The sequence below is a fragment of the Vidua chalybeata genome, chromosome 7 (genome assembly GCF_026979565.1).
Source record: "Vidua chalybeata isolate OUT-0048 chromosome 7, bVidCha1 merged haplotype, whole genome shotgun sequence".
Classification (NCBI taxonomy): domain Eukaryota; kingdom Metazoa; phylum Chordata; class Aves; order Passeriformes; family Viduidae; genus Vidua; species Vidua chalybeata.
Window position 1 is genome coordinate 29,152,235 of NC_071536.1, and position 27,173 is coordinate 29,179,407.

Here is a 27,173-nt window from a genome sequence, read left to right on the forward strand (position 1 = left end):
GGTCTCTGTTGTGTAGTCCCACGTTTATGAGGATGGTGAACCAGCAAACCAATGCATGGACAATGTCAGAATGGCTCAGCCTGCCCTTCCTTCATCCCTCTGTCTGTGTCCATCTTCTGCAGAAGGGCTGTCTGAGAGGAGCAGCAGAGAGATGTAGGGCAGGCTACAAAGCTTTAGTGTGCACAGGGCTCTGCAGCAAAACGAGATGGTGCTCTGCAGACATGGCTTTGGATCCAGCACGCAAACAAACAAAACAAATGTATTAGAAACAGCTGGGGAAGAGGATGAAAATGAGCATCATTAGGGATATGCTTACAATAACTTATGAACTGGGGAATGCATCATTGCTATGCTGGCCCCTCCTGGAGACAGATTGGCTGCTGCTTTTGGAGTCTTTATTAGAGCCATTGGTTTTCCCATTTATGCATACCTTGCCCCAGCTCTTGCTGGAAACTTGACAGCATGCTCTGACATGTAGCCTCCAATGCAAGGATTTTGTCAGGAACTGGAGCAACCTCCAGAAGCACTGCCATGGCTGCATCTGTGGGTCATGAGGTGCCACTTAGTTAAGTACTGTGCATTGCTTTAGGCACTGATCTGCCTTTCAGAGTTTCCTTCTTCATCCCAAGGGAAGTTTTGCAGCTCTTTGGACTTTTTGTTTATTCCATGGTTGTAGGACAGGCACACAGTTTTTCAATTCATTCATCACTTACTTTGGAGTGTGTCTGACCTGTCCTGGGCAATATTGAGAAATGGCAGTACCTGCTGCAGCACTGTACCCACTCAAATCTTTCCTTGCCTCTCCTGTGCAGAGTCAGGACATTGGGACTGTTACCAGAGAGCCCCTTGCCTGCAGCCTGCCCTGCTACGGCTCAGGAGATGACCATCTTTTAAAGTCATACATTTTTCTCCTGGTCTCCATGTATTTGCTCTCTGAAATGCAGTCCTTCCTTGCAGGAGTGTGTCTGAAACTGGCCTTCAGCCCTCAGTATAGTGGGTTCTTGCTAAGAAGTCCTTATGGTGTGCTTTACATACGCCCACTGGGTTTTTTTAGCAATGTTCATAAAGATTTCAGTTGTATACTGTCTCCTGCACAGTTGGGTGCCTAGGAATTGGCTTTGCCATTTTCCTGACAAATTTAATAAATACTGGGGAAAACTCAACCTGCACTGACACTGCAGATCTTGGAGCTGGATAAATTTGGCCCAGTACTCCACTTGAGTGCCTTCAAACCCTCATGATGCGTCTCACACATTGGCTGTTCCCATTTGCTTCATGGTTGGATGAGATGCTTATATACAAAGTTTCTTTAATTCCAAATGATGCCTGTGGCTAGCACTTCCTACCTTTGATGTGAGAACTAGCCACAGCCTGGGATCTGAGGGGTTGTTCTTGTTAAGAGGATAAGTTAATAGCAAAGTCTTATATATTTAACACTGAGTGCACAAAGTCCTGCTTACTTGAACACAGAAAGAGTTCAGCAATCAGGACTTATTTCCCTGGTCCCAAAACACTTTATTTACACAATGCACACTTTAGGCATCCTCTGGGACTGTGCTGCAGTGCCTGTTCAAATTGCAGTTACGTTGGTCTTGGCCTTGCATTGAATTACCTCACTCCTTTGAGTGCTAGTTTTCACTAGCTTAAGGCTTAGCTGGTGAGCTTACACATCTCCTGGGGCTGAGTGTCACAGAGGTGACACCTGAGAGCAGCTGGGGACACAGAGAGGTAGCTGTAGCCTTTGGTCACCAGGAAGGGACATATACAATTTGACATGTACAAGACAGCCTTGTTGCACAATCTGACTGACTGGCAAAAAACAGTAATTCAACCATAATAATACTTAACACTTGTAGATCTGCTGCAGGTGAAAATGGATGTTTTGGTCTTCATTCTGTCTGTTCCAAATGTCTGCATGGATTGAACCACTTTGCTTTTGCAGTCTGCATGTTGGCAGCAATAGATGACAATGTAAAGGGGGAGCCTTTATCCCCAGTCCCACTTTCACACCCAAACGGTCAGGTGTGCTGTGTTCAGCAAGGAGGGTATGATGGCTGCAGCAATGTTGCACTGTTTCTAGAAAACTGCTTAGTGAGAAGATTTTCTTACCCTGGCATCATCTCAGAAGAATGGCGGCTACTGCCTGCCTGTGAAAGGCAGAAAGTGAAAATACAGGGTTTCAAATGTGTTATATTCTTTGGTGAGCTGGAACAAATCTAAGGCCATATGGAAGATCACTTGTCATGATGGCTATTATTCACTACCCAGTGATGGATGAGTTGTTTTTCAGGAGAACTGCAGAGGTGTCCTTCAAACCCACTTTTTCTGGGAATAGCAGTGTCTACTTTGCTCTGGGATGATCCCTTACTGCTGGTCTTTTGCAGAGCAGACAGATGCTGCTGGAGCCTGAAACTGTGAGCAGTTCTGTTCCCAAGAGAGTAAAAGTCTGTGATTTCTTGGGTGAATATTTAGGATACATGAACTAATTTGGCACTTCAGGGAAGACAAATGGCCTGTGCAGATATGCTTCATGTGTAATCAAACAGCATGAATTCCCTGAGAATGTGCTGGGACTTCAAACCACTCGTAAGAAGCGTGTCCTCCCTTGAGCTGCTGCATCCCAGCTGTGCTGGGCACGGCAGAAAGGGGCAAAGGGGAAAAGCCCTTTTTAGGCCAACCCCTGTGCAAATCTGTCTCAAAGGCTGATAGTAAATGGATGTGTATATGCTATAATGTTCCCTGCAATTTTGCCTGGCTATGTTCAGAACAGTGAAGGAAGAAGGCTCCTGGCTTGCTCTGCAAGATGGGGATCTCTCAGGTGATAGTATTGTGAAAAAGGCAGCAGGGATTAATCTGGTTACTTGGTGGGAAATTGTACTTGTGGTAATTGGGAGTGGGGCTGTGGTCGAGCCTCATCCACAATGGGCAGAGCTGTGAGAAGCAGGTGAACAGCACTGACAGCAATGAGCCATGGAGTGCCCAGGGGCACTGACCAACCACCAAAGAGAACAGAGGGCACCCAGGTGCAATGCATGAACATGAGGGGTATAAAAGGTTGGGGTAAAGAACAAGAAGGGCAGATGCTTGAAGCCTTCTAAAGTGGTCTGGTATTACTCTGTATGGGTTGAAGCCTTCTGAAACTGGACGATGCTACTCTGTGCATCGTGGCTGTCTCATGCAATGTACGCTCTAACAGGAAATTTGTTAATATTTCTGAAGGCTAGAGCAATAAGCTGACTCTCTCTATTTATTTTTTTTTTTTAACAAATCTATCTCTATTGATGTTAATGTTTTTTGTTCAGCAGCCATTTGGGTCTCTTTGTTGGTGCTTTTATGTAATTTATAGCCTTTTTCCAGTCTGATTTGAGAAACATGGCATGTCCATGAAATTGGGAGCAAGAATGTGCTCCCTTTTAATGTGACTTTCCTGTTTTTCCGTTTCACAGGTTCATTTCGAAATGATGGTTTAAAAGCTGCTGATGTCCTTCCTATACTGAAGGAGAAAGTAGCCTTTGTGTCAGGTAAGCACATCTTTCCTTGATCCCTCCAGCCCATCATGAGCACTGTCTGCTACATCCTGATCCTTATGATGCTGCAGAGTCTCAAGGGACTGGTTTCATGTTTGAACTTGGTAGTACCTAAATTAGCTTTTCTGCTAAGAAAAGGGCTGTATGTGGACCAGGACTATCCAGTAATACTCAGAGCATTGGAAACTGGTCCATGTTAATTTTCTTTATATTCTGAGACAAGGGTAAATGAGCAGCACAGGTAGGATGAAGGGCAGCTGCTTAGCTCCAGCCCAGATGTAGGTTATCTCAGCATGAAGGACAATCCTGCTTTTGGTTCAAGGTCAGTGAATAATATTCAATTCCTGTATGTAGGAAGCACTCAGGCCTATAAATCACTGCTGTTCCATTTACAATCCCAATCAGCTTGCAGTTAAAAGTACCATTGATGCTGCATTTACATAATAACTCTGATGCTCAAACTTCTCCTACCATTCTGTACAAAGATTTACAGCCTTCATTCAGAAGACAAATCTCAAGGATCTGGGGGTGGATGAGGACTAGACAATATGGAAGAGGCTTTGAGAATAGCTTGGATGATATTGCTTCTGGTGTGAATTACAACTTGTCAGTGAGAGGGGGAAGAGAAAGTCTGAAGCAATCAGAATCTTGCATGAAGTCACTCAAATTGGCAGCATAAACCCAGGGTATTTCCAGTGGCAGCATTTCTGATGATTACAAACCATTCAGGCTGCTTGCAATGAGAAAACCTCCATCAAGAATAGCCAGCTCCTCTTGCTGGCAGTCTTTGCTTTTTTGTTTCCTTCATCTCCACAGTAATGCTGACTGCAGAAGGGAGGAGGTTGCAGCAAGGTGGTTTGGTGCCCGGACTCTTCCTCCCTGGCTCTCTCCACAGGAGTTGAGCCCCCAGTCCTGTAAGGATGGGGTTCATCACTGTGCTGAGCCATGGAAGTGTCATCAGGCAAGAAAAGCTTTCCCCTCTACTGATAGCTGCTGTGAGATGTCTTCCCATATTTTAAAAGTTAAATGGCCCACAGATCACAAGTCCAGCTGTGACTTTTTGAGGGTCAATGCTTACTAGACTTTTTCATCAATTACATGAAAATCCAGGAGTTGAGGGAAGCTTCTGAAAAACAAATCTTTTGTGAAAACCCAAGACTATCCCAACAGTACTCACATGCAGGAGTGCTTTATCTTGCACTGAAGTCTCATTCTGAATGTCCTGAAATGTTTTACATGGTTGGCTTTCACTGCTCCGAAGAGGGGAGCATAGTCATAAAAACACAGCGTAGTTGCACACTTGTTTGAGACACAAAAGCTGAACTGGGTGCTCTGGGGAAGTGAAGGGGAGGAATTTATGCAGGGACTGTACTGCAATTTAGTTCTTGGCTCTGGCTCATGCTTTGCATGGAAATGATTGCAGGATCATTTGGTAATTCATGGAATATTTATTAATGACAACCTGTCTGGATTGTTTATGTAGCCCCTTCCACTGATGGTGCCTGTGTTCAGCTCTGAGCCAGAGGGTCTCACATCAAATCATCAGCTCGTTAGACACTGTCCTGTGCCAAGCCTGCCTTGTGGAGGGGGGTGTTAAATAAGCAGCGCCAGCACAATCCCCCAGGCTTTCACACCATGATCTGCTGCAGGCAGGGTACAGCTTGCTCTATATAGACTCACCAGCCTCCAGACTTAGATCTGCTCAAAATGTGCTGTTCCTGACTCAGCTAGAGGTCCTAGGATTTACACCTCTTCATGGTCTCCAAATGCAATGACTGCGGGCAGCAGTTCCCTTTGCAGGCAGAACACTGAGTTGCTAGTGTTCACTGCAATAGCCCCAGAATCCCCTTCTAGCCCACAGTGTATGTACTGCCCTGTGTTCCCCTGGACTGTTATAATAAAGCAGATTAAGAAAATTATTTTAACATTTCAGCTGATGGATAGGTTCTTTTTAATGAAGATGGAATAATTTCCTAGAGTATGCTTTGAGCACAGAAGAGAAAATGTTTGACAAAAAAGGAAAGTCAAATACCTGGATTTCCCAAAATAATAATAAAAAAAAAATCTGTAGTTAGCACAGACTCTGAGAGCACAGTGTTTTAATCGTGCTTCCTTGAGGAACAGGAGAGTTTTATTGAATCTTCTTCAGAGTTTAATGCTACAGTTAATTTTAATGATAACACTACAGTAAAGTGATCAAGGGGGTTCTCCTTATACAAGCAGAATTCATCAGCGCACACAAAACTCTCAGCTGAGCACATCAGTTAGAGAGTTTATTGCTTTTCTCAGCTGTGGCTCACCAGCTTGTTTGTCTGTGATTCAACAGGAAAATTGCAGAGAACACACAAGACCCTTCAGGCAGGGGCTATACTTTGCCTTGTGTTCCAGTGTGGTGGGTGCTCCACACCTGGACCCTGCCAAAGGGCAGAACAGGCAGGCAAGGCAGAGCAGCTGCTGCCTGCTCCAGAGCAGGCACAGCAGGACCTGCCTGCACAGCCGTGTCATCTCAGAGGAGCACTCAGGCTCTCACAAGTGCACTTAATTTCAGAGTTGACATACAGCTCTAACTGTCTGGGCATGGATTCATCCAGCCTAAGTGCTGTCTGGGGCTCTGTGCCTGGCATTTCTCCTCAGCTGCCTGAGCCAACAGCGAGCAGCAGGCATGGGGCTCTGCATCTGCATCCCTGTACCACAGGAAAGTTGAGGGGTGGTGGATAATATCAGGATTTTTTCCTGGAACTGGTTCTTGGTTTCTTCCAGTGATCTCATCTGTGAGCTAGACTGAACCTGAACAAAGTTCACATGTGTGTCTAAAGAATACCTGAAAATCCCATTCCATAGCTCCTGTGCAGAGCGATGGACTGAGCAGTTGTGGGTGAGGTGCATCCCAGCCATTGCTGGTTGCTTCCATTGCTGACCTTCTGGAAGCAGATTAAGCAAGGGGCTGGCAGGGGGGAGGCTTTGGCCACCTGCTTGTTGTCTAAAACTCTAATAAAATCTTGGCTTTGCCTGGGTGGTTCAGTGTGTTGCTTCCAGCAATGGAAAGGCTTTGGGAGCCATTAGGGAATGAGTTGCAAGCCAGAGACTGATTTTTGTATTCTGAGAGGGAGATGAATGCTGAGGAGAAGAAATAAAACGGGTTGTAGATTATTTTAGGTGCTTTTTTTTTTTTTTGGTGAGAGGTGGTGAAATATTTTGGAAACTGAACTTATAGTCTTTCTTGGGAAACAGATGCTGTTTTAGAAGAGTGGTGTAAATTGGGGCGTTGTTCAGCTGCTTGAATAAATTTATAGCAGATTTTCTATTGATCAGGGCAGTATGGAACGAAGTGTATGAACTTTCAAGGAAGGGAATTTGTTACCATGTTACTTTCCCGTGCATGGAAATTTTCATGCACTTAGGCTATAAAAAGCTTGGTAGTTGACTGATGTTATGGGTCTTGCTGAAAGCATTTCCCCACATCCCACCCAGAAGAGTTTCTCGGGATCCTTTCCAGTATTTCCGTTCCCTGGAGGGCTCGGAAGAGCGATGGTGCGTGGGCTCCTGCTGTCACCCAGGTACTGTCTGCTCATCTGCCGAGGCAGGAGTACAAAGGAGGAGGCTGGCCAGGTTTCTGAGAGCGTGGTTGAGCACAGAGGAATCAGCAGCAGAAGGGTGTAATAAGCTGGTGAGCTGCTGCAGCTGTGACAAGCAGAGCCCAGCATGTGTCTGCAAAGCAGGAAGTTTTCCTGTGTGCTTTGGGCACCAAAAGGGTACAGAGCAGGGAGAAGTGGATGCATTAACAGCTCAGCCATCTCCATCCTTTGGTAGCCCACTGTCACCAACCCCACATCTCGGGAGGAGCTTCATGATCTGGGTCACAGCAACATCTGAACCTGACGGAGAGCCTTAAGGAAAAGGCTCTCAGATTTCCTGAAAGGTCTTTCAGAGAAGGAATTTCAAGGTAAAGAGATCTACAGAAAGGATAGCTTTACAACTAGGTTCCACCAAATTTAGGCTGGTAGGATGAATGAAAGAGGAAAGCTCAGAGAAGAAGACACTGACCTTCCCAAGGACACCACAGGTCACTTAGTGCCAGAGATACCACATGTGGAGGTGAATGTTTTTTCTTTTCTGCAGTAGATGCACTTCACTCCTCAGAGAAAGGGTTGAAATTAAACACCCAGTGCCTCTGGGAATGGAATGAGTTCACATCCTTGTTTCAGGAGGTCACAAATGCTGATTTGTCGACACTGGATTTTGTATTGGGTTGGGAATAAAACTAACCAAAATATCTAATTTTTGGGTGATGTAAACATTTTGTATTTACACAAAAAGTTATGATTTAAAAGTTTCCATTCTTCTTTTCCTCTGGAATGGAAATTTCAAATGAAACATCAACAATTCTTCTATATTTTGTTACAGAAAAATATCTTCCTTTTTATACCATTCCCTGGCATAGTTTGAAATCAACAGAGTTCAAAAAAGGGAAATCCGATATTAGAAATACATGGCATTCCTTGCTTTTCTGCTTGTCTCAAAGGAGGAAGAGAAAGAGTGTGTTATCAGGGTGAATCTGTTGTCTCTTTGTGTCTCCTTATTCTGTACAGATTCTAGCACTGTGCCCTGGGGTGTGGGTTTGGAGTGTCTGTACCACCATCAGCAGTGACTGGCATCGCCACATGCTGTGGCTTATTGGCCAGTATACATTTAAAATTAAAGTACCACCCCAAAATACTTGCATAAAGCAGTGAAAATTAATTACAAGACACAACAGGTTGTCCCTTCAAATCCATGCAGTGGCTTTGGGTGATTGCAGAACAAATCTACTTGATAGGAAAAGGGATCACTCAGTGGCTGCTCTGGGCATCCCATCTACAGCCTCTGACTTGCTCTGCCAGGAGATCTTCTGGTGAGAACAATTCACCTTGATTTTGGAATCATAAACCCTAAACGTAATGTCATGAGAGTTTGACATTGGAATTTGATTTGGGGAATTGACTCTGAGACATGGGTGCTGCAAAGAGCAGTACTGTGGATGATCAGGCCCTGGTGATTGTACTGCAGCTGTGTTAATTGGTTTGTTGTGGGAGCTTAAATTTCCATCACTTGCACTAGAATCTCCTGATTGGAACCAACTGAATTGGAGGGTGGTCACACAGCTAATCCTGTGTATGATCCTTGCATCAAATTAGTCTATCTTGAAGTTGCAGGAGTTTTAGTACAGAAGTCTGCTCACAGTAAGTCCAGTAGCAAGCAGACTCTCACAGAGCTCAGCTATGACAGAGAAAGGAATGTTATTTTAAGACTCTGGATACCAATTCCTTGATACTTTCCCTTCCTAGGAAGTCTGTCAATTAGATTTAGAAATCCAGAGTGTATTGTTTATCACTGTGTTGAAGTGCCTGGCATCAGCTGATCTCCGTCTGTCTCCTGGTTCTCTTCATTATAATTCATTTTTTCACCATATTTTGGACTGAAATACCTGATGAGGATTATTTCAGCTCCTCTGGAAACTCACTTATGGTCTCAGCAGAGTCTACAGCATCAAGATTGATCAGCTTATGATCTGCAGGGTCAGATGAAGTGGCACATTCACTTGAACTGCAGTAGACATCTGAACAGGGGCCAGAGACACCGTGTGCTGCTCCTGTTTCCGTTGCTGCTGTGCTGCAGGATGTTAGACAAGGTTCTTGGGAGCCTTTACATATGTGGATATTTGCCTGTGTCTCTGGCTAATCCTTGTGAATTCATGCTTATGAAGGGAGTGCAAAAGGAAGCAGAGGTTTTGAAACCCCTAAATGTGGATCTCTGCAAACAGGCAAGGATCGTGGTGGAAGGGCTGACAGAACTGGAGAGATGCAGTTTGAAAACAGAGCTTGATAAAATCATTATCTGCTGTATACAAGAAGTCTGCATTAACGGAAACTAATGATTTCCTGTCCTCAACAGGACTACACATAGCTGAAATTTCAGTTTATTGTGTATTAACAGGGATGGCTGTGCCTCAGGACACAGAGATTTTGAGATTGGTGAAGCCTGTACACAGAGTTCATATCACTGACAGTTTGCGATGGCCAACTTCTTGGCTTACCTGTGGGCAGTTGGGGCCACTGTAGGCAGAAACATTTGGGCCCACCACTAAGAGGCATTCAGGCAGCTGCCAGAACAGGGATCTTGTTACTGGAGTCTCTTTCCTCTTGGTTGCAGGCTTGACTGGAAAAATGGTCATCAGAAGGCCACTAACTGTGCTGCCCACATGCAGATTTTCTGAGCTTTCTTTAAGGTTTTCTTTTAATGTGGTATGCATCACAATGTCTTGTGCCATCACTGCAATGTCCCCTGGATGATTTGTGGAGGAGGAATTATGCGCTCTTACTTCTGGGAATAAACCCTGAATTTAGCCATGGATTCTTAGAGGATAGGAGAAAAGGAGATGGGAGGAACTGGCAAGGAAGCCACTGACAGGAAAGGCCATCAACAAAGGATTTTGTAGGAGAAATGCAAGGCATACATGGCTAAATATTTGTTCTCTGTGCCCTGAAGAACATGTGTTTTTCTAACTCTTTTTTTTCCAGAGCACTAATAACCAGACCATCTGTTTGCCTCTCTAAATCAGAGCAAAGCTCATGAAAACCCAACTTGAAAAACAGTAAGAAATTATCAGCTGTTTGTTTTAGCATTTAATAACTGTAATTAGCAAACCTAATGACATGTTTGATTATTTCATCACAGTTCTTCAAGTCCAGGGGGCGGCAGGAGATGGGACTTATTGATTAGAGTAATTGAGACTCCTGGCTTCCTTCTAGTTTTTATTGTCTTAAAACAATGTGCTGAGTAGCTCTCTGAAGACTGTGCATGTACAATTTGTGTGGAAATCATGGCTGACTTGGGCAGGATTTGTCTCCCTGAGTGGATTAGTAACAAGCAGAGTCTCAAGAACTGTGAAGCTCCGTCACAGTGGATCAAGTCAGAAAATCTCATTTCTCCTCTTGGTTCTTTAAGTGACTCATTGTGGCATCTGGGCTGAACTTCTTCCCCTCTTTAATATTCTCTTCAGTAAAAAGATAATAATAAAGAAAAGGGATGGTATAGACAGACTCCCTGCACAGCCAATGCCAGAAGGTTTTCTTCTCTCTTATTGTGTGTTGCTACTTCTCAGCAAGCTCTATTAGAAGAGATGAGCATCCATATGTAGACCTGTTTGATGGTGGTAATATCGCCTTCAGTCTTCCTAGAAAAGCAGAGATTTTGAGTTACAAAACGTAACAAAATCTCTGCATATTATCAGTATTTAAGAGAGTAAACCACAGTTACTGAACTCCGCAAGTCTGATGGTGAATTAAACATACAGTGGTTTGTTCTAGAAGAAATCTGATATTTCTTTACACAGGCTCTTGGTAAAATTGTAAATTATATAGGCATTCATAAAAATTAGGGATTTCTCAGTAATTAGGATTGCATGGACTTGAAGGAAGCAATTGAATGATTGTAATATATATGATGTATTTGTAATAACTTCACTCTATTGCTCAAAGCCTAGAGCTGTACTTTTATGACAAATGAGAAACATTTGTTTCTAAACTTAACATATCTTGATATTTGACCGAAGTCTGCTTGTTTCTGTGTGCTGTAAGGCTAGAAGGAATCAGTCTGGGTGCTTATTTATCCTTCCATCATCCAGAAACATCCAGCTGGGTCATCATGTAACCTTCCTCCTCCAGTGAGAATTAACCCATTTTCTCTGGTCTGTCCTGGTAACTTCTAACCCTGTGCCTGAGCCTTATTTATCCTGCTCCCCTGAGGACTGTTTAGATGAACCGTTGATGGATAGTTTTTATCCTGAAGCAAAGACAGGACAGGAATGTTCTGGATCCTATTTTCTTTTCTGTAGCTGAAATCTTTGGGTTGCTGTTACTGAAAGGATCAAGAATTCTCTTAGTGTTTTCAGCCTACCAGAATTTGCACAGGTTTCTATTTATTTATTTTGTAGAGCTCACTTTGGTGGAATGGTAGGTGTTAAAGTAGTCCCTGACCAGAAACACAATTTTTGATTTACGAAGCCAAGGTGAATGGGCAACATCAGAGTGATAAGTGCTGTGGGAAGCTCATGGCCTTTTCCAGGTGTTTCATATCCTCAGAGAGGATTATAAATTTGGACTTGGATGTCTTCTGATCTCAACTCTTAGTGCTTTTCCACATTGTACAAATATTTAAATTATTGTGAATGAAGGGGAGGGAGCCTGAATGAGTAGCGGGTAGCGTGTTCTTCTGGGATGCAGTTCAGGTTAAGGTCTCTGCTTCAGCAAATATCTGGAAGCTTTTGAAAACCTTGGTTACATCTAGATATGATGGGAAATGTTTCAAAACCTTGAAAAGCTTCCTGTCTTGAAAAAATATTTCCCTCTAGCTTTAGTTACTGGCATTGGTTTGCCATTCTATAGGCTGGCTTGCTTTTCTGTTGGACACATATCATGCATGATATAATGGTTTGGCATTGATATGGTGTGCAAAATAATATCAACAAAGGGAAAATGTACTTAAAATGAGGAAGCTTTTTGTCATAAAAGGTCTGAACATTTAGATGAGTTTATTTCCTTGTAAATGGAATTCTTTTTTACATTATGCCCCCATTTTCACGCTATGTGGCAGAGGCATGGATCTGCCAAGGTGCCACTGAATTCCAGTGGACCTTCCTCACCTTCATGGTGTAAAGCCAAAGGAAAATAGAAAGCACAGAGATTTGGGTGGAGATTAGGAATGACAGTTTTTGTACTCCATATGTACCCCTGTCTGCACGAGGGCTCAAAATAAAGATGACATCTGTTGTTTGCCTCTCCATTTGTATCCCTGGACAAATCAGACACAACCTGGCTCCAATGGAGACTTGCACATGTAACCCTTCAGGTGCATTGCATCCACTGAAAATCATGGGTATCACTGGTATCTCTGTTTGGATAGATGAAGTTTATGTGAAAGACTCTGTCTTGTACAGGCAGCAGTGCTGTAGAAGACTCTTTAGACGGATTTTAGCAATTAAAAATTATCTGTATTTTAAGAAAACTTATATATAGTAACAAGAATGTGCCAGTAGCACAGACTGCAGGTGTCCCAAGTTCTTAATGAGAGAGTACAGTGTGGATCAGTGCCAGAGATGTTCATGTCCTTGTGTAGCTTTTTCTTCTTGTTGGCCAAGTAAATTAGCTCAGAAAGCACATGGGTTTCCTTTCTCAGAAGTGATATTTCTGTTAAAGGGATTATACTTTCCATTGACAAGTGCAAACTCATGTGCATTTTTTCAGCTTGTTTGCAAGGTCCTTGCAGTTCTGTACTAGCTTTTTGAGCTGTAGTTTAGCTGTAACTTTTCCCTAGATAACAGTGCAAACATGTATCTAACAACACAATTCCTAGAAGAAATCCTGAGATAATATGTAAAGAAAGAACTGAACATTGAATGAGGTACTAGATTTTAGTTTCACTCTTCTTAAACTTTATTTACAGGAGAGAATAAAATAAAGTACTGCAGAATAGATTGTTTGTCCCTATATTTGTGGTTGTATAGTTCAGGGTAGAGTTATTCCTTTATGGATAATCCTTTAGACAATTGTAGAAGATAAAGGGCCAGACACTGACAGTTTAAAATAAGTGATTTTTAAGACAGGAAATCTACAGGATCCTCTGCCCCCCCCCCCAAAAAAAAAAAAAAAACAACCCAAATATTCTGATTGCTAGCAAAAATTTATAAATGAAAAGCTTAGAAGACATGAACTTCTAATCAAAATTTTAATTCAAATGAAGTACCTGATAGATTAGAATATTGTGCTGCATAAACATTACTGGGATACATCGCTTCAAACTAGCAGGACATGGTAACCTATCTTGGAATGAACACTGCAATACATTCAGCAACAGGAAGAAATGCTTTCACTTTTTTCAAGTTGACCAGTTTAAAACTATCCCCACAGTAGGATTTCATTAGCATCTCCTGCTTGGAGTGGCAGATATATTAGATTTAATGGGATTAGGTGAACAAAGAAGTGCTAGTAGCAATTTTCCTTGTGTGGGCTTTTTTTTTTTTTCTTGTATCCCCCATTTGGAGCTCCAGCAAATGCAAGCTTGTCTTCCTCAATTAGGCAAGTCTGAAAGCTACAACGGGTGTGCAAACTCTTAAATGCGCTGTAATTTATATTTATCAATTCAGTGCACATAGTTTTTTTTGATGTGTGCTTCCTGTCTGATTTTCTAACAATCCTTTATTTTCCACAGGTGGCCGTGATAAACGAGGTGGTCCTGTCTTGACCTTCCCAGCCCGCAGCAATCATGACAGAATAAGGCAGGAAGACCTTCGTAAACTTGTGACTTATTTGGCCAGCGTGCCAAGGTAAAGCTAGAAAGAAAACACTTCAAAGCTTAGGGTGGATAGGTGGGTGGGGAACTTGTTCTTGGCAGTTGCTGATTTCCAAGTATTAGCATTTATTACCTTGAGTTCTTGGGGCTGAGGAACAAAAGCGTTCCCTTCCTCCTCCCTGTGTGCACCCCGGTGGTTTCTATGGCACACGTGGAAATGCAGGAGCCCCAGAGAGGAGGCAGCGGGAGCAAGCCTGGGCTTCAGGCTCCTCACAGCCTCAAGGAGCAGCTCTCATTCTCCATGTTTCTGTGCAACTGTTTTAAAGGAGTGCAAAGGGAGGAATGCTTAGAGGTCTGCAGTTAAATATAGCAAGCTGGAGAGAGCCTGCTGTCTGTTGTTGCTGTTTAATACCTTGTGGAAGGTTCGGGAGAGCTGGGGTGGGGGGCTGTAGTTGCTGGGGCAGAGAGAGTGCCTATACAAGAAGGCAGATCTTCCTGCTCCAGTACTTTCCAGAGATTTTTCCAGGCTGGGGAAGGAACATGGGTGGACTTAGGAGGAAGCTTTCAAAGAAAGGCATTTCAAATTGTTCTGAATGTAAACTGCCACCTTTCCCCACATTAGTCTCTGTGGCTCTCTTCCAACAAGCAAGTCCCCATCCTTTTCCCAGGGATGCTGGAGGACAGGTGTGTTGCCAGAGCATATTTATTTTTTCAAGCTTTGGGAGATAATTTATAGGGCTCAGTGCCCAGGGAGGTATTTCTGACCCATCCTTAGAGAGTATGAGACTACATATGCCCTCATCCAGCTTCCTTTTCCTATTTTTAAGCTTGTCAAATATCCTTGCCCAAAACCCACCTGTTAAGGTGAGTGTTACCCCAGGGCAGGTGAGGGACTGAGAAGGGATGCTCAGGGTTCCAGGAATACATTCTGTGCCACCCAGGAGCTCCTTCTCTTTTAGATCCCCAGAACATGGGCTGTTGATCAATGTTCATGTTTTGGCAAAGAGAGTGAAGTTAATACATGAAGGGCAGAGGGGTTGGCTGCATCTGGAAGTCAGGAGATAAGGGTCTTGGAAATGCATTCTTTTCCTTAAATAGGCACTGTGCAGAGGACAAAGGTTGTGTTTAGTAAGGAAGAGGGTTAAGGGCTGTTTGGAGACAATCACTTGGCTGCAGAGTGAGTAGCAAATACAGGCATGTCTACCAGATCTGCCAGTGCTGTTTCCTGGACATTGCAAGTCCTCTGGTGATGCACTTTTTGCTCTGTTGAACTTCTGGTCATCAAAGTTTTACTAATAAGTGAGTCTGTTTGCTTTTCTCTCCACCCACTCTCATTTTATCCTCTAGCCAGCTCCATTTTCAACCATTTTGTGAGAGAGATTGCAGACGTGCTGGGGGGAGCAGTAGGTCACTCCCTGGGAGTGTGTGTCCCAGAGCTTGGCAGTTCCCCCCCAGCTGCTGCAGTAATGAAACTGGTCCCCTACATCTTATCATTTTTTGCATGGTTGCAAGTATGAAGATATGACATTGCTCTGGGTTGCAAGCAATTGTGGAGCAAAAATTACTTTCTAACATGACAACCTTTTCTATTAATTGCTCTTCCCTCACGGAGGTGGCAGTAATAGAAAGATACATCCTTTCTGTTCCCCACTGTCACACAACTGAATCAATTGGCTCAGTCTTTGATGCTGCTTTTAGTTGCCTCACTCTGGATCAGTGCAGCAGTGATTTTTCTGTGATGATGCAGAACCTGGGGTCAGAGTTACATGCTGAAGAAGCCAATACAATGCCTGTCTCCCTAGAAACACTAAAAACCATTCTCCTCCTGCTGGTCACTGCAAAGCCTTGTTCTGTCCTGGTGTGAGAAGCCTTTGGAAGGTGTCTCTCTAGTTATACCAGAGAACATCCCTTCCTCTGTGCAATCTTCTGTCATGAAAATGTGCCCAGCAGTGAGGGACTGGCTATGCATGGAGCACTTTCACTGGCTTCCCAAGGGTCCTTGCAGATTGGACCTCTGGAGGTATTAACTGGAATACTGTCTCCTTCTTGGGATGTTTGCACATTGAGAGGTGTGGAGCAGAAAGCAAGAGTGATAAGAGGTCTTGAAAATGTGGCCTTGTCAAGGAAGGATTAAAAGGGTAGAGTTTGTTCAGTCTAGAGAGTGAAAAGTATGTGCAAGCATGTTGTGATGCTGCAAAAGGAAAGGGTTTGTAGGGCGAAGACAAACAAATGTGTTACACCTAAGCAAGTAAAGATTGGGTTAGATAGGAGGAAAAGTTTTCTAATGGATTCCCATTAACACTACAAGACATCCAATTTTTTTCTTAAATCTTTCTATTGCTGTATAGACAAGCCTCTGGCATTGGTATAAATGTTATGGCAAGGGTATGGTAGATCAGGAGGTTATTTATCCCAGTTCCTCCTAGTCCTGTTTTGTATGGTGCAACATCTGTGAACTTGCTGCTCTAGGAGGGAAATGTGACCACAAACTTCATGGGTTTGGCACGTGGGATTGTATAACCTGTGTGGTGTAAGAAAACACTGAAAACTCATTTTCCCTAAACATTTTGTTCACTTTAACAAGGGCAAGCAGCAGAGCTTTCAAACTTATTTATGTTTTGGAAACAAATAAATTGAAGGAACAGTTGGAATGCCTATCACCGGCTCTCAGTTCATGTTTATTCCAAGATGAGTGCTGTAGCTACTAACTACATCATCCATCCACCAAAATAAACAATTTCATTAGCAGAAACGCTGAACAGGATGTCAGAAGAAACTGCTTGGATGTTGAGTGCTAAAAGAAGAAGAGTTTTCTGTGCTAGCTGAAAAAGTAGAAATTCTTTAGGAAAAAGAGACTGTAATTTATCATATTGACACCAGGATAATAATTCTTTCTTTATTCTTGGTGCATTGGTTTCTGAGTGAGACAGATTGCTCTCCACGTTGATACTATCTGTCACTTAACCTTTGTTTTATATCTTAATGGAGGGGGCAGAGGTGGCACAGTGCTGGGAGCTTGGAGCAGGTATGAGATTGGTGATGAAATGTGATGATAGATTAGGGTAAGTGAAACCAGGGTCTTGCTAGCAGTTTTCAAAGTTTCTGATTCAGCTTTCTGCAGTTTCTTCTTCAAAAGCAGAATAATAATGTGGGCTTTCTGAAAGCAGCTATGTGTGCTTGAGTTAGAGTAGAATAGTGAGGGCTTTCATGCAGCTGGGAGCCACAGTCAGGCAGGTGCCTGCAGGCAGTGGGGTTTCCTGTGTGGTTGAGGATTACTGCCTGGGGGTGAAGATCTAGGAACAGAGCTTGTTCCTATCCCGAAATGGCAACCTTTCAGTCCACGGTGCCTGGGGTAATTTAAGGCTCCTGGAAGGTTCAAAAGCCTGATCCTGCAGTTTTGGGTAGGAGGAGGAGGTTGTGAGTGGGTATCTGGCACTGTGAACTAATGTGGTCCTGGTTTAGTGTCCCACATTGGTTCTTTCAGGCACATCACAAGGTCCTTTTCTCTAAGCAGTTCCACTGTAATTAGTTACTAAGAAACGAAGACACTATTCATTAGATGTAAAGATAATTCCATGGATGCCAAGTTTCAACCACTCTGCCATTTTCTGCTTGGTTTACATTTGCACTAATACTTTCTGGGTAGGCGAAGCTGTATTTCTTGTGACTCAGGATAGCTTCTATCTACATGCAAATTTAAATGGATGCAATGTTTAGAAATTTGGAGGGTGTGACTGAATCTAGGATAACATGGTGTTTATGATCAGGGGAGCTGAGGGAGAATTTTCTGGCCTTGCTGAAGATTTTATATTTTAACAACAGTGCAGTGCCATCTATTCCAGTAAACTGAGCTTTGATTTATGTGTGTGTAAATGAAACTAGCACCAGGCCAATCTCCTCTGTGAGCCCTTTGGAATTACGAATTAAGTTATGCGTAGGCTATAGGAGGATAAAAAAGAGACAGAATATTATTAGCCTGAGTTATCTCCTCGCATGGTGAAGCAATATGATGAAGGAAATGTTCTCTGTCAGCTATAGTGAACCTTCCGGCTGAACACATCAATCTGTTCTGGAGCCAAGATAAGCAATCTTCTGTGCTCTCTGCAGAGGGGAAACCCGAGATGCCTCAGGGGCCTGTGTTTTTAAAGACATCTACTTTTTATTTGTGCTCTGTTCAAAAGGCTGCTCAAATGTTTCCCTGTTCTGGGGGACATCCAGGGCTCATAACAACAGCAAAGTGTTTCCAAGGGCTAGCCCTGTGTGTTTGAACAGCTCCTCAAAGCTGCCCAAGCTGGATGAGAGGTGCTAGGAGCAGTAAAACAACTGAAGTGCCCCTAATAATTAGTTTAATGACTGGGGCTTTGTAAAATTAGAAGAACAATACAGGGGATGGCAAAATGTAGCAATACTCACCCACTCGTGGATTTATTTTAAGCTCTTCTCTGGTGACCTGTGGTACTGTGTATATTAGCTTCTCTGGCTGGGAGTAGTGTGAAACTCATTTTGCTGATTGATAGGAATTAAACCCTAGAGCTCTGCTTTCTGTTATGTGATCTTAGCACAGAAGGAGCTTTTGAGGACTTTTTTTTTTTCTCTCCTGGAGGCTATTGTAGATCTACAAAAATAGCCATCTATTTAAAAAATAACACCAGGGACATCATACTAATTTTAGTAACTAAATATCTGGTGCCACCAATAAGATAATTATTCCACCATATACTTGTTTCAAAATACAGCAGTAAAAATGCAGTGAAGCTAATGAGCCTAATGGAGATGGAATATTTTCTTCAGATATAATTTAACAAATAATTGTAAGGTATTTTGGAGAAAGGGGTTCATTAGAAGTAAATAACTGACATGAGTGCTGGTGAATTTAAGAGTGTTTTGCCACTATGTAGCCAGTTCAAATCCACCCTCTACCGTAAGTGGTATTTGTGTGTTATGTTTTTAACACTCTGTTAGGAATTGGGAGACTGCTGTTGAAATATTGGTGCTCTTACTTTGTCCTACTGAAAGGCTTCAGAGCTTCCTGTGTCCCCTTCCTGACCACCTCAGGGCCAAGTTACACATTCACTGGTTGTTGGAAATCAGCACTTCAGAAGAGGATCTCTGATCTCCTTCCAGCTGCGTTAATAACCTGTTGAGGCATTTTATTCCCGGGTGAGTGGACAGTGACTATAATTGATGTTGAAATTCTGCAGCAAGTGTCTACAGCTGCAACCTTGGAAACTCCAGTTACCAGAAGCGGCTAGAAAATGTGGACTTCCTAGAAGTGCAGAGAGAGTGACAAGAGCTGTCAGAGCCTGGAGAGCTGGAATTATGAGAAAAGATTGAAGGTGTTGGTGATGCTTATGTTAGAGAGGGAAAATAAAGTGATCTGTTAAAATACAGTCTGCAAGCCTGAGCTAAAGTAAACAATTTAGTCTCCGTGTATATGGAAAATGAGACAAAAAGAAAGTGATTAAAATCACAGATTGAAGAACTGGAACAGGTTTCTGTATCCTCCCCATCTTGGAGACCCTGTTAGGACATGTGTCAGGAGAGACCCAGGTCTTGTCACTTCTGTCTTGCCACAGAGGCATGAAAACAGCAGTCACTCCAGCTTTTGTGATGCTGTTTTGTATAAAGATGTGGGGTTTTTAAACAGATACACAATTTCCTGCGCTTGTTTTTGAATCAGCCCAAACCTAAGGTAAATGGGAGGGCTGTGGTAGCTGTTTCCAAATGATTTCCTACTTTCATTGCCTGTTGCTGTTTTTCTGGCTAGCGTAGGGTCCCATCTTGCACAGCTCTGGACCTAAAGCAGATGTCCTCTTTTTCTCTGCCCTCTGTGGGAGCTGAGAGTGCTCTCTGAGTGGTTCCAGCCTGGTTACCTGCTGAGCCCTATTCTGCTGTCCAGCTCCATAACAGTGCAAGTGTTTTCAGACTGGTTTTGTGATGAGCAGCACAAAGAGCATGATACAAAGCTTTGCAGTTGATGTACTGTGAATTGCACAGCTCGTGTAGTCTTTTCCCTCTAAAGACTAATAAAAGGCAGGGTAAGCTGGGCTCTGCATCTCACTTTTACCAGTAATTATCAATATGGCTTTACCAGAAGTCTCTCTTTATTGTGAAATAGAAGCAAATGAGATTAACTTAATATTGAAACAAGCTTATGAAAATTTCATTATCTTGTTTCAGAATTGAAATAAATAAAATAAAGGTTGATACTCTTACAAGAGTGAATTCCTTATTTAAAGTAAATTCCTTAAAGTACTTACAAAGAGATTTGCAAAGTATTTTCTAAGTTGTTTATCTTATATCCAAACATTTTGTACTGTTTTGGAGGACCTGAAAATCTCTTACTGTTTTTTCCCCCTCTAAGTTGTACAATATTTCTTTATTCTTAAGTATAGCATGTTCCATTTAATGATATTTTAATTGTATTCCAATAAATAATTGAAGTTACTGATTGCCACATGCAGAGAAACTGGGATTTCAACTTGTCATTGTGTTCTTAAGCATTGTATGCAACACTCAACATCTGCTTAATTTTAGGCTATAAATCTGCAATTGAAAACAGTTAATATGAACGAATCCCTCATTTATTATGTCTGAATTATTTCCAAGGCAATTGTTCTATTTTACAGTGTAGGGGGAGGGAGTTCAGTTTTCTCTTACTGCCAATCTCATGCTGAGATTTCAAAGTCATGTTGGGTTCTTTCTGGTTCATCTAACATCTCCAACACAAATTCAATGGGTTAATAATTTGAAGATTTAGGATTGCAGAGGGTAGCCATACAGGACAAGTTTAGCATAGAAGGGAAATGCACAGGCCTGGAAGAGAAGTTGCCTTTGCTGGCACTGGCTGTTTCCTTGGCTGTTTTGCAGCCGAGTGGGAGCTCAGTTGTACCTTCTGCAGTGGAGTCAGTGGATAGGGCTTGTGGAGGGCACACGTCCAATGGAATAAAAGGTTACGGTTTTACTTTGTGCTCCTCCCAGGCAGCAAAGTAAGCATCTCTACCCAGTTCAGGTCCAATGCCTTTTGGTTTTACTGGTCTGGCCTGTTTTGGTTCAGCCCTGCCCTCTCAGCTGCAGATTATTTCTCCTCCCCACAGGCAGTGCATTCAGGCTGCAAGCTCAGAGCAGCCAGAAGGATGGCAGTGAGTGGATTCCTTCTCAGCCTCTACCTGCCCATGTCCTCTGTACTCAAAATATCCAAAAGGTGCTGCTGCCTAGCCACAGCTCTGCAATACCACCACATCTGGCTTCTCTCTTTCTTACTGGGAGAAGAGACACGGGAGGACTGTTAAAACCCCCTGAGCAAAGTCAGAGCCGCCTGTGGCAGTACCTCCTGCTTGGCTTCCTGTGAGGGCCATGAGGGTTGACCTGGTGGCAGCTGCCTCCTACATGGATGGTAATTCCATGCAGTGTCATCACCTGAATCTTCTCAAGGTTTGGTGGCCTTTGCCAAGGCCCTGAGAAAAGCTCAGCTGTCTTCTCAGGGGAGCCTCAGGTGCTACTCAGCTCCCCTGCAGGGGCTGTGGGATGCTGATTCTGGATCTCTCACACAAGATGGGTGCCCATTCTGTGCAGCCATTCCCTGTGTTGCTGTATTTCTGTTAGCAATGTTGTGCATAGTACCTCACTGCATTTCCAACAGAGGATTCTGGCTGGGAAGGATTCTGCTTGGATTTCTCCAAATCTGGATCAAACAGCAAACCAACCCCTGTCACCATGCATGATGCCACCAGTGCTGGTTGTCCGCCATGGCCTAGTGCCACCCAGTGGTGCTGGCAGGGTCTGGGGCCTGATCCCATCCCCTGAGTTGTCTCACGTAGAGCTGTGCTGCACACTCTGCTTTTGAGCTCTGTCCAGGCCCTTAGTCTGGGGATTAGATCAGCATTGTTCCTCCTCCTAAATGGCTTTTGCATGCTGGTTGTACCGGTCTCCGCTGCCTGGAAGAAGGAGCTGACGTGATGGAGAAAAGGCAGAAACTTGTAAACTAGGATATATCCTGCACCCGTTCACTGGTGAGGGAGCTGGCGGGCATCACAGCCTGCTATAAATTTTATGCAGAGCATCATTTTCTCCATCCTCTTCCTCAGTGGCTCTCTGAGAAGTGTTTTGTGAGTCTCTGCAGCACACCTCCCCGTGCTGCCGGCCCTGGCCACACTAGTGCTGGTGTAAAGCTCTTGCATGTTCCTCATGGGCCTTTTAACCATCAGACCTGTGGCTCCACAGTTCTCCAAGAAGTCCAGGCAGCAGTGACTAGGAGAATTCCTTGGTGAAGGCAGTTGTGTGCTAATGTGAGCAGTAATTCAGAGAAGCTAAAATTAGCAGACAGAGAGGTTTTGTGGGAGTGTCGAGCTGGCAGCAGAGCTGGCACAGGCCGTGCACAGTTCCCTCCTGAAGCTGTCAGCAGCCATCAGTGGAATATGCAGCATTTTGGAATATGCAGTTCAGCCAATCCTGAATTTTCTTTTAGGTGATCTCTTTCCTATAGTTTTTGCAGGGACTGTAAAATAGTTTTTGTTTCATTCCACTATGGATGCTTGTGTTCCTCATCAGTAACTCCAGTATGTGCTATGTCCTTTTCACTATTAGAAATTACAATTTGGAAGTGGCTTATGCCATCTCTTCATGGATGTCATTAGAAGCAGGAAAACAACTGCTGCGCTTTGCAGTCTGCTTTGCAATGGGCATGTTGTCCAAGGTATCTCAATGTCAGTGGGAAGCTCTTCTAGACTCCCATGGAGGACGGATGAGACCTTTATTGTGTGCCAATATGAAGCAAGTAATGGGAGACACAGGAGTGGAGTTGTCTCAGCCTAGACAGGCTGATCCTTATCCTCACTGGAGGCATGGAGGTGTTGGGGATGCTGCTTCAAAGTCTGGATTCCCCAGCGCACAGCTGGGGTAGGACTGAGGATATGTTTTCAGGAATATAATTTTAGCCATATCTCCAAATGAATAATAAAAAGCTGATGCTATCATGCTGTCTGTCAGTCACTGTTAAGCCAAATCTGTCAGAGAAAATGCTCAAGAATATTAAATTTCTACAAATTTAATGAGAATAGACAGCTGCATCAAGGAAAGAGACCTCATTAGTGTCCACAGAGAGAAGAAGGTGGTCTGAACTCAGCCCTTCTCAGAGACTGGAGGTGTGCACATATCCCTAGATCATGTAAGAGGCACATTTGTTATTAACCATTAGAGAGTCAGTGTGCAAACCACTAGCAAGGATTTGGCAGTTCCCATGCTCGTAAAAGCACATGCTAGTTTATGGTATAAGAAAATTTGATCATATTGAAATAGAACAATGACCAATTCATGGTAACATGTGGGATTGAGCAGGCTATGTTCTTGTAGCATGGAAAGTATGGCTTGGGACTGGCAAGATTTGTCTCAGAGGTTGGGATGCTCAGTTCCCTGCTGTTTGCAAAGGGAATTGGTATCCAAGTTGGGTAGACAGTTGTAAATCTCATCAATGGTTTCTTCTCATTTTCCACAAGGTGTTCCTAACCAAGTCTGTGGTGTTTTATGCCTTCCTTGTGGATCCTGGCACTGCTTCAGAGTTCCCTGTGGATCCTACAGCACTGTGTGCAGCAAAACATAATTGTAACTCCATGGTGTGCAACTCTTGGGCTACTTAGATTAAGAGGAAAAAAAAAAAAAAAAGAGGAATTTTTAAATGCAAAGTAAAATAATAAATAAGAGAAATAATACTACACTCTCTCCTCCCCAGGAAAAGGCAGCAAAGTGTAATTCAGACGTGCTTTTGGCTTGGCAAACATTGTCTGGTCAGCAACGTGTGCCACAATGTATTTTTCTGCTATTAACAGGAGAGGATTGGTTTCCCTGACTGTGTACACAGGGCTTTATTTTATGTCTAACTTTAAAGAGAAAACTTAGTCTCTAGAGAATTTTCCAGTGATGTAATATTTTAGAAAGATCCTTTGTGGTACTTCACCAGCAAGGCAAAGCACCAAAAGAGCTTTCCCTTGTCCTGCAACTGTTTTCACGGAAATCTTCCACCTCTTAAACATGCCCACACTACTGTGCAAACAAGAGAAAGTAGGAACCTGCTGTAAGCTTGATGCTGTATTTACAAGGGACATCCTTGCTGAATGGTCCTTTTGGTTAAAGTTATTAAATAGAAATTGTAATAGAGCATGGGCTTTGTAGAATAATTGCATCTCTCTCCAAAAATCATAGCAGCAGTTCATCTCCAGCCAGCTCAGTCTGCTTTCATATGCCTTCCCTGTTTCACATGGGAATGCAAGAAGAATTGACAGTCTCTAATATTAATGCTGTATTATTAGAAAACTTTCACTTGAAGGACGAGTTAATGTTTATAGTCTGTTTATTTATTTGAGGGTCTGCCAAGCCAGATGCTTTTGCCATGGGTGTTGTCATTGAGGATTGAATAAATACTACTTTTTGAAGTTTAGTTTGAAATAATTACTAATTAAAAGTTATTTTTGCTTGGTAAACCATATTAAACTGATATTAAACAATATTAACTGTTATAAAACCATATTAACTTATATTTTATATCTTGAAGGTAGAAAATCCTAAGTGGTTTTATTATAGATATGCTGCATGCAGCAGGAGTACGCATCCCTTTAACAGTGTGCACTGATTGGACCTCTAACTTCTGGGAAGCAGGATCTTAAAGCTGCCTTTCCCAGTCCTGAATTGGGAGCACTCTGTAGGAAATTGGCCATGTACTATGTTGCTGCTTGACCTGACAAAATGCTTGGAAAACCGTTCTTGTTATGAAATGTACCATTTCACCATGCAGCAGTTCTAGGGAGTAGAAGAAGAATTTAGGGGAGAACAGTAACTGTCTGATTAACTAATGGGTGATCTCACACAAAGGAAGCATGGCTGGAAAAGCTTCCTTCTTAACAAACTGTTAGTCTAAGAATTATTCAAGTATGCAATATGTTCTTTTTCCTTAAGACCTCTTTTTCTTTTGTTCTTGTGACAGAACTGAACTCTCACAACACTGATTAATCACATCCAATTTTGCGGTTATGTCCCCTTATTTCTCCATTTGTCTCTTTCTACAACATTTGTAATTTAGTTCAGAAACTGCATCTGGAGAAGCAAACATTTCTGGGATCACCGATTAGTTAAGATTTTGCTCCCCACTGGAGGTTTGTGGGTCGGCGCTGCAATTCCACTCCAAAATCTAATTAAAAATCAAGTACATAGGAAAGTAGTGAAAAATCTTACCCATAAGAAGGATGTCTGGGAGCTCTGCTTTAATGAACTGTTAGACTAGGAATCAAATACACAAGCAGTATATGCAGGTTTTTTAGGATTTTATTTTTCTCGCTTCACAAGGCAAACCTCAACTGTTACATCATTCCTCTCTTACCAGGCTTACTGGAAATCTCAATTTCTCTTCACTTTCCAGAACAGCAACCCTAATGATTTTGCAGTGTTGGATTGTAAACTGTAGGTGACATGGAAATAGGGTCTGCTAAAAGGATTTCCTGGGATTTTCATTTGGGAATGAATTCTGTAGGACAGTTCGCCACAGTAGTTTTAGAGACTGTTGAATTCTATCTGTGTGCATTAGCATCAGCAGCACTTACCTGGTGACTTGTTGGACACTACTAATTATATAAAGAAGGCATTAATTTTTGTTAGGTAAAATCCACTCAATACCTTTGAGAAAGAGGCCATTTGAGAATCCACCTGCTCTAACTTGGACACTAGATTTAGAAATGTTCATCTTAGCAAATAAGATGCTAGTTGTCCTCGTTATAAATCTTTTACGTTCCCAGGGGCACTTGGAAAATTAAAACAGAAATGTTGAATAATGTACAGAACTTTGAGCAATATAAATCAAATGAATGTATTGGATACAATACCAATACAAGTCTGTCTTGATCTCCCTTTCTGGGCTTTTGAAATTGGTGACAAGTCAGTATTTCCAGAAGCTGAAGTCCATTTTGTCAATACTGTGCTCACATTGCTCTTTTAGAGGCAACTGACTTCTTCATTGTTTTTACATTGAAAGCATATTTTTCCTTTTTTTTCTGTGGGAGGATACAAATGCACAAAGAACTTTAACTGTGTTCATGCTGCCTTGAAAAGATGTCAGAAGTCAAATGTGTAATTAGGGATTCTGTTAAAAGTCAAATTCCTAAACCTGTGAACATTTTTTGGCAGATAGCTTTTTGTATCATAGTGTTCCTTTTTGTATTTCTTCTTCTTTTAGCCAAGAAGTAAGTTCATTTTTAGAGGAAATTGTCATAGACCTTCTGGGGTGTTGTTTGTTCTTTGTCAAAGTCCAATTTTGTTTCTGAGTGAAATACTCTAAAGCATAGTATTAGACCCTGTTTTATTTAACACCTGGTTACTCATGGAAAATCTCTTTAAAATCCTTCATAAGATGTTACATTTTAAGATGATACAACAAGTTATTTTAGCATTCTTATAATGTAGGTTTGTTCTTGCAGTGTTAAAATTGAATGTTTCTAATGCTGGGACACTTTCTGTTCTACATCACATAGGTTCAAATATTGGTCAAGTTCTAAAAGTTAATGGTAAACTATTTTAGGTAGATAGGGCAGAAAGAAGATCAAAGAAATCATTATCACCAGATGATGTAACAGGATTTTTTGGGGTGGATTTTAAGGTGGTTGGAAGCAAATTAATATATGAGGTTATTTTATGAGTTAGTCTCAATTGATTTATCTAACCATTAGTGCTTCCTACCTTTGATGTGTGCCTCCTGTGAAAATTACAGGATTCCCCTGTTGGTTCTTCAGGCTACAGCTGACTTCAACAGAATCTGAATGAACTTGTTTGCTCTGCAAACAGAATCAGGCAACAAATGAATCTCAAGACAACAGACTAGAGAGGATTTTTCTAGGCAGCCATTACCAAGCTCTCAGACTTTTCCACAAGACTTGTACATCTGAAAAGAAAATAAAGTTATTTATTCATTGTGTAAGTTGCCAGGGGCATAAGAAGGAAATCATCAAGGTGGAAACATGAATTCACCATGCCTGCTCTTAGTCCCAAATGAAAGGAGGATATCAATACTTTTTCAGGCTAACGCATTAATTTACTACAATAGATTGGAAACTGATGCAAGAGGTCAACCAAAGCAGTAAAAGGCCTGCCTGGCCTGCAGGCTTCTACTTACTGTGTCCTTTTACTAATTCTTGTTTAAGTACTGTGATCCTCCTCCAGAAAAGCAGTCAAGTGTGATCGTGTGTCCATCCATATCCAGCAAGTGCAAACGTGTGCTTCATGCACCATCTTAATTGCTTAATCAAGCTTCTCCTATTGTGAGGCACAACCATACAAACAGGA

General features: G+C 42.4%; 1 protein-coding gene across 1 annotated transcript in view; it reads left to right on the forward strand.

Moving 5' to 3' along the window:
* The window catches only part of LOC128790931 (kalirin-like), a 406,721-nt gene that overhangs the window by 153,439 nt on the left and 226,109 nt on the right, over positions 1 to 27,173 (forward strand). Inside the window, exons 2-3 of the mRNA XM_053948138.1 lie at positions 3,447 to 3,521; positions 13,773 to 13,887. Of these exons, the coding sequence (XP_053804113.1) occupies positions 3,447 to 3,521; positions 13,773 to 13,887 (190 nt within the window). The remainder of the gene's footprint in view (positions 1 to 3,446; positions 3,522 to 13,772; positions 13,888 to 27,173) is intronic.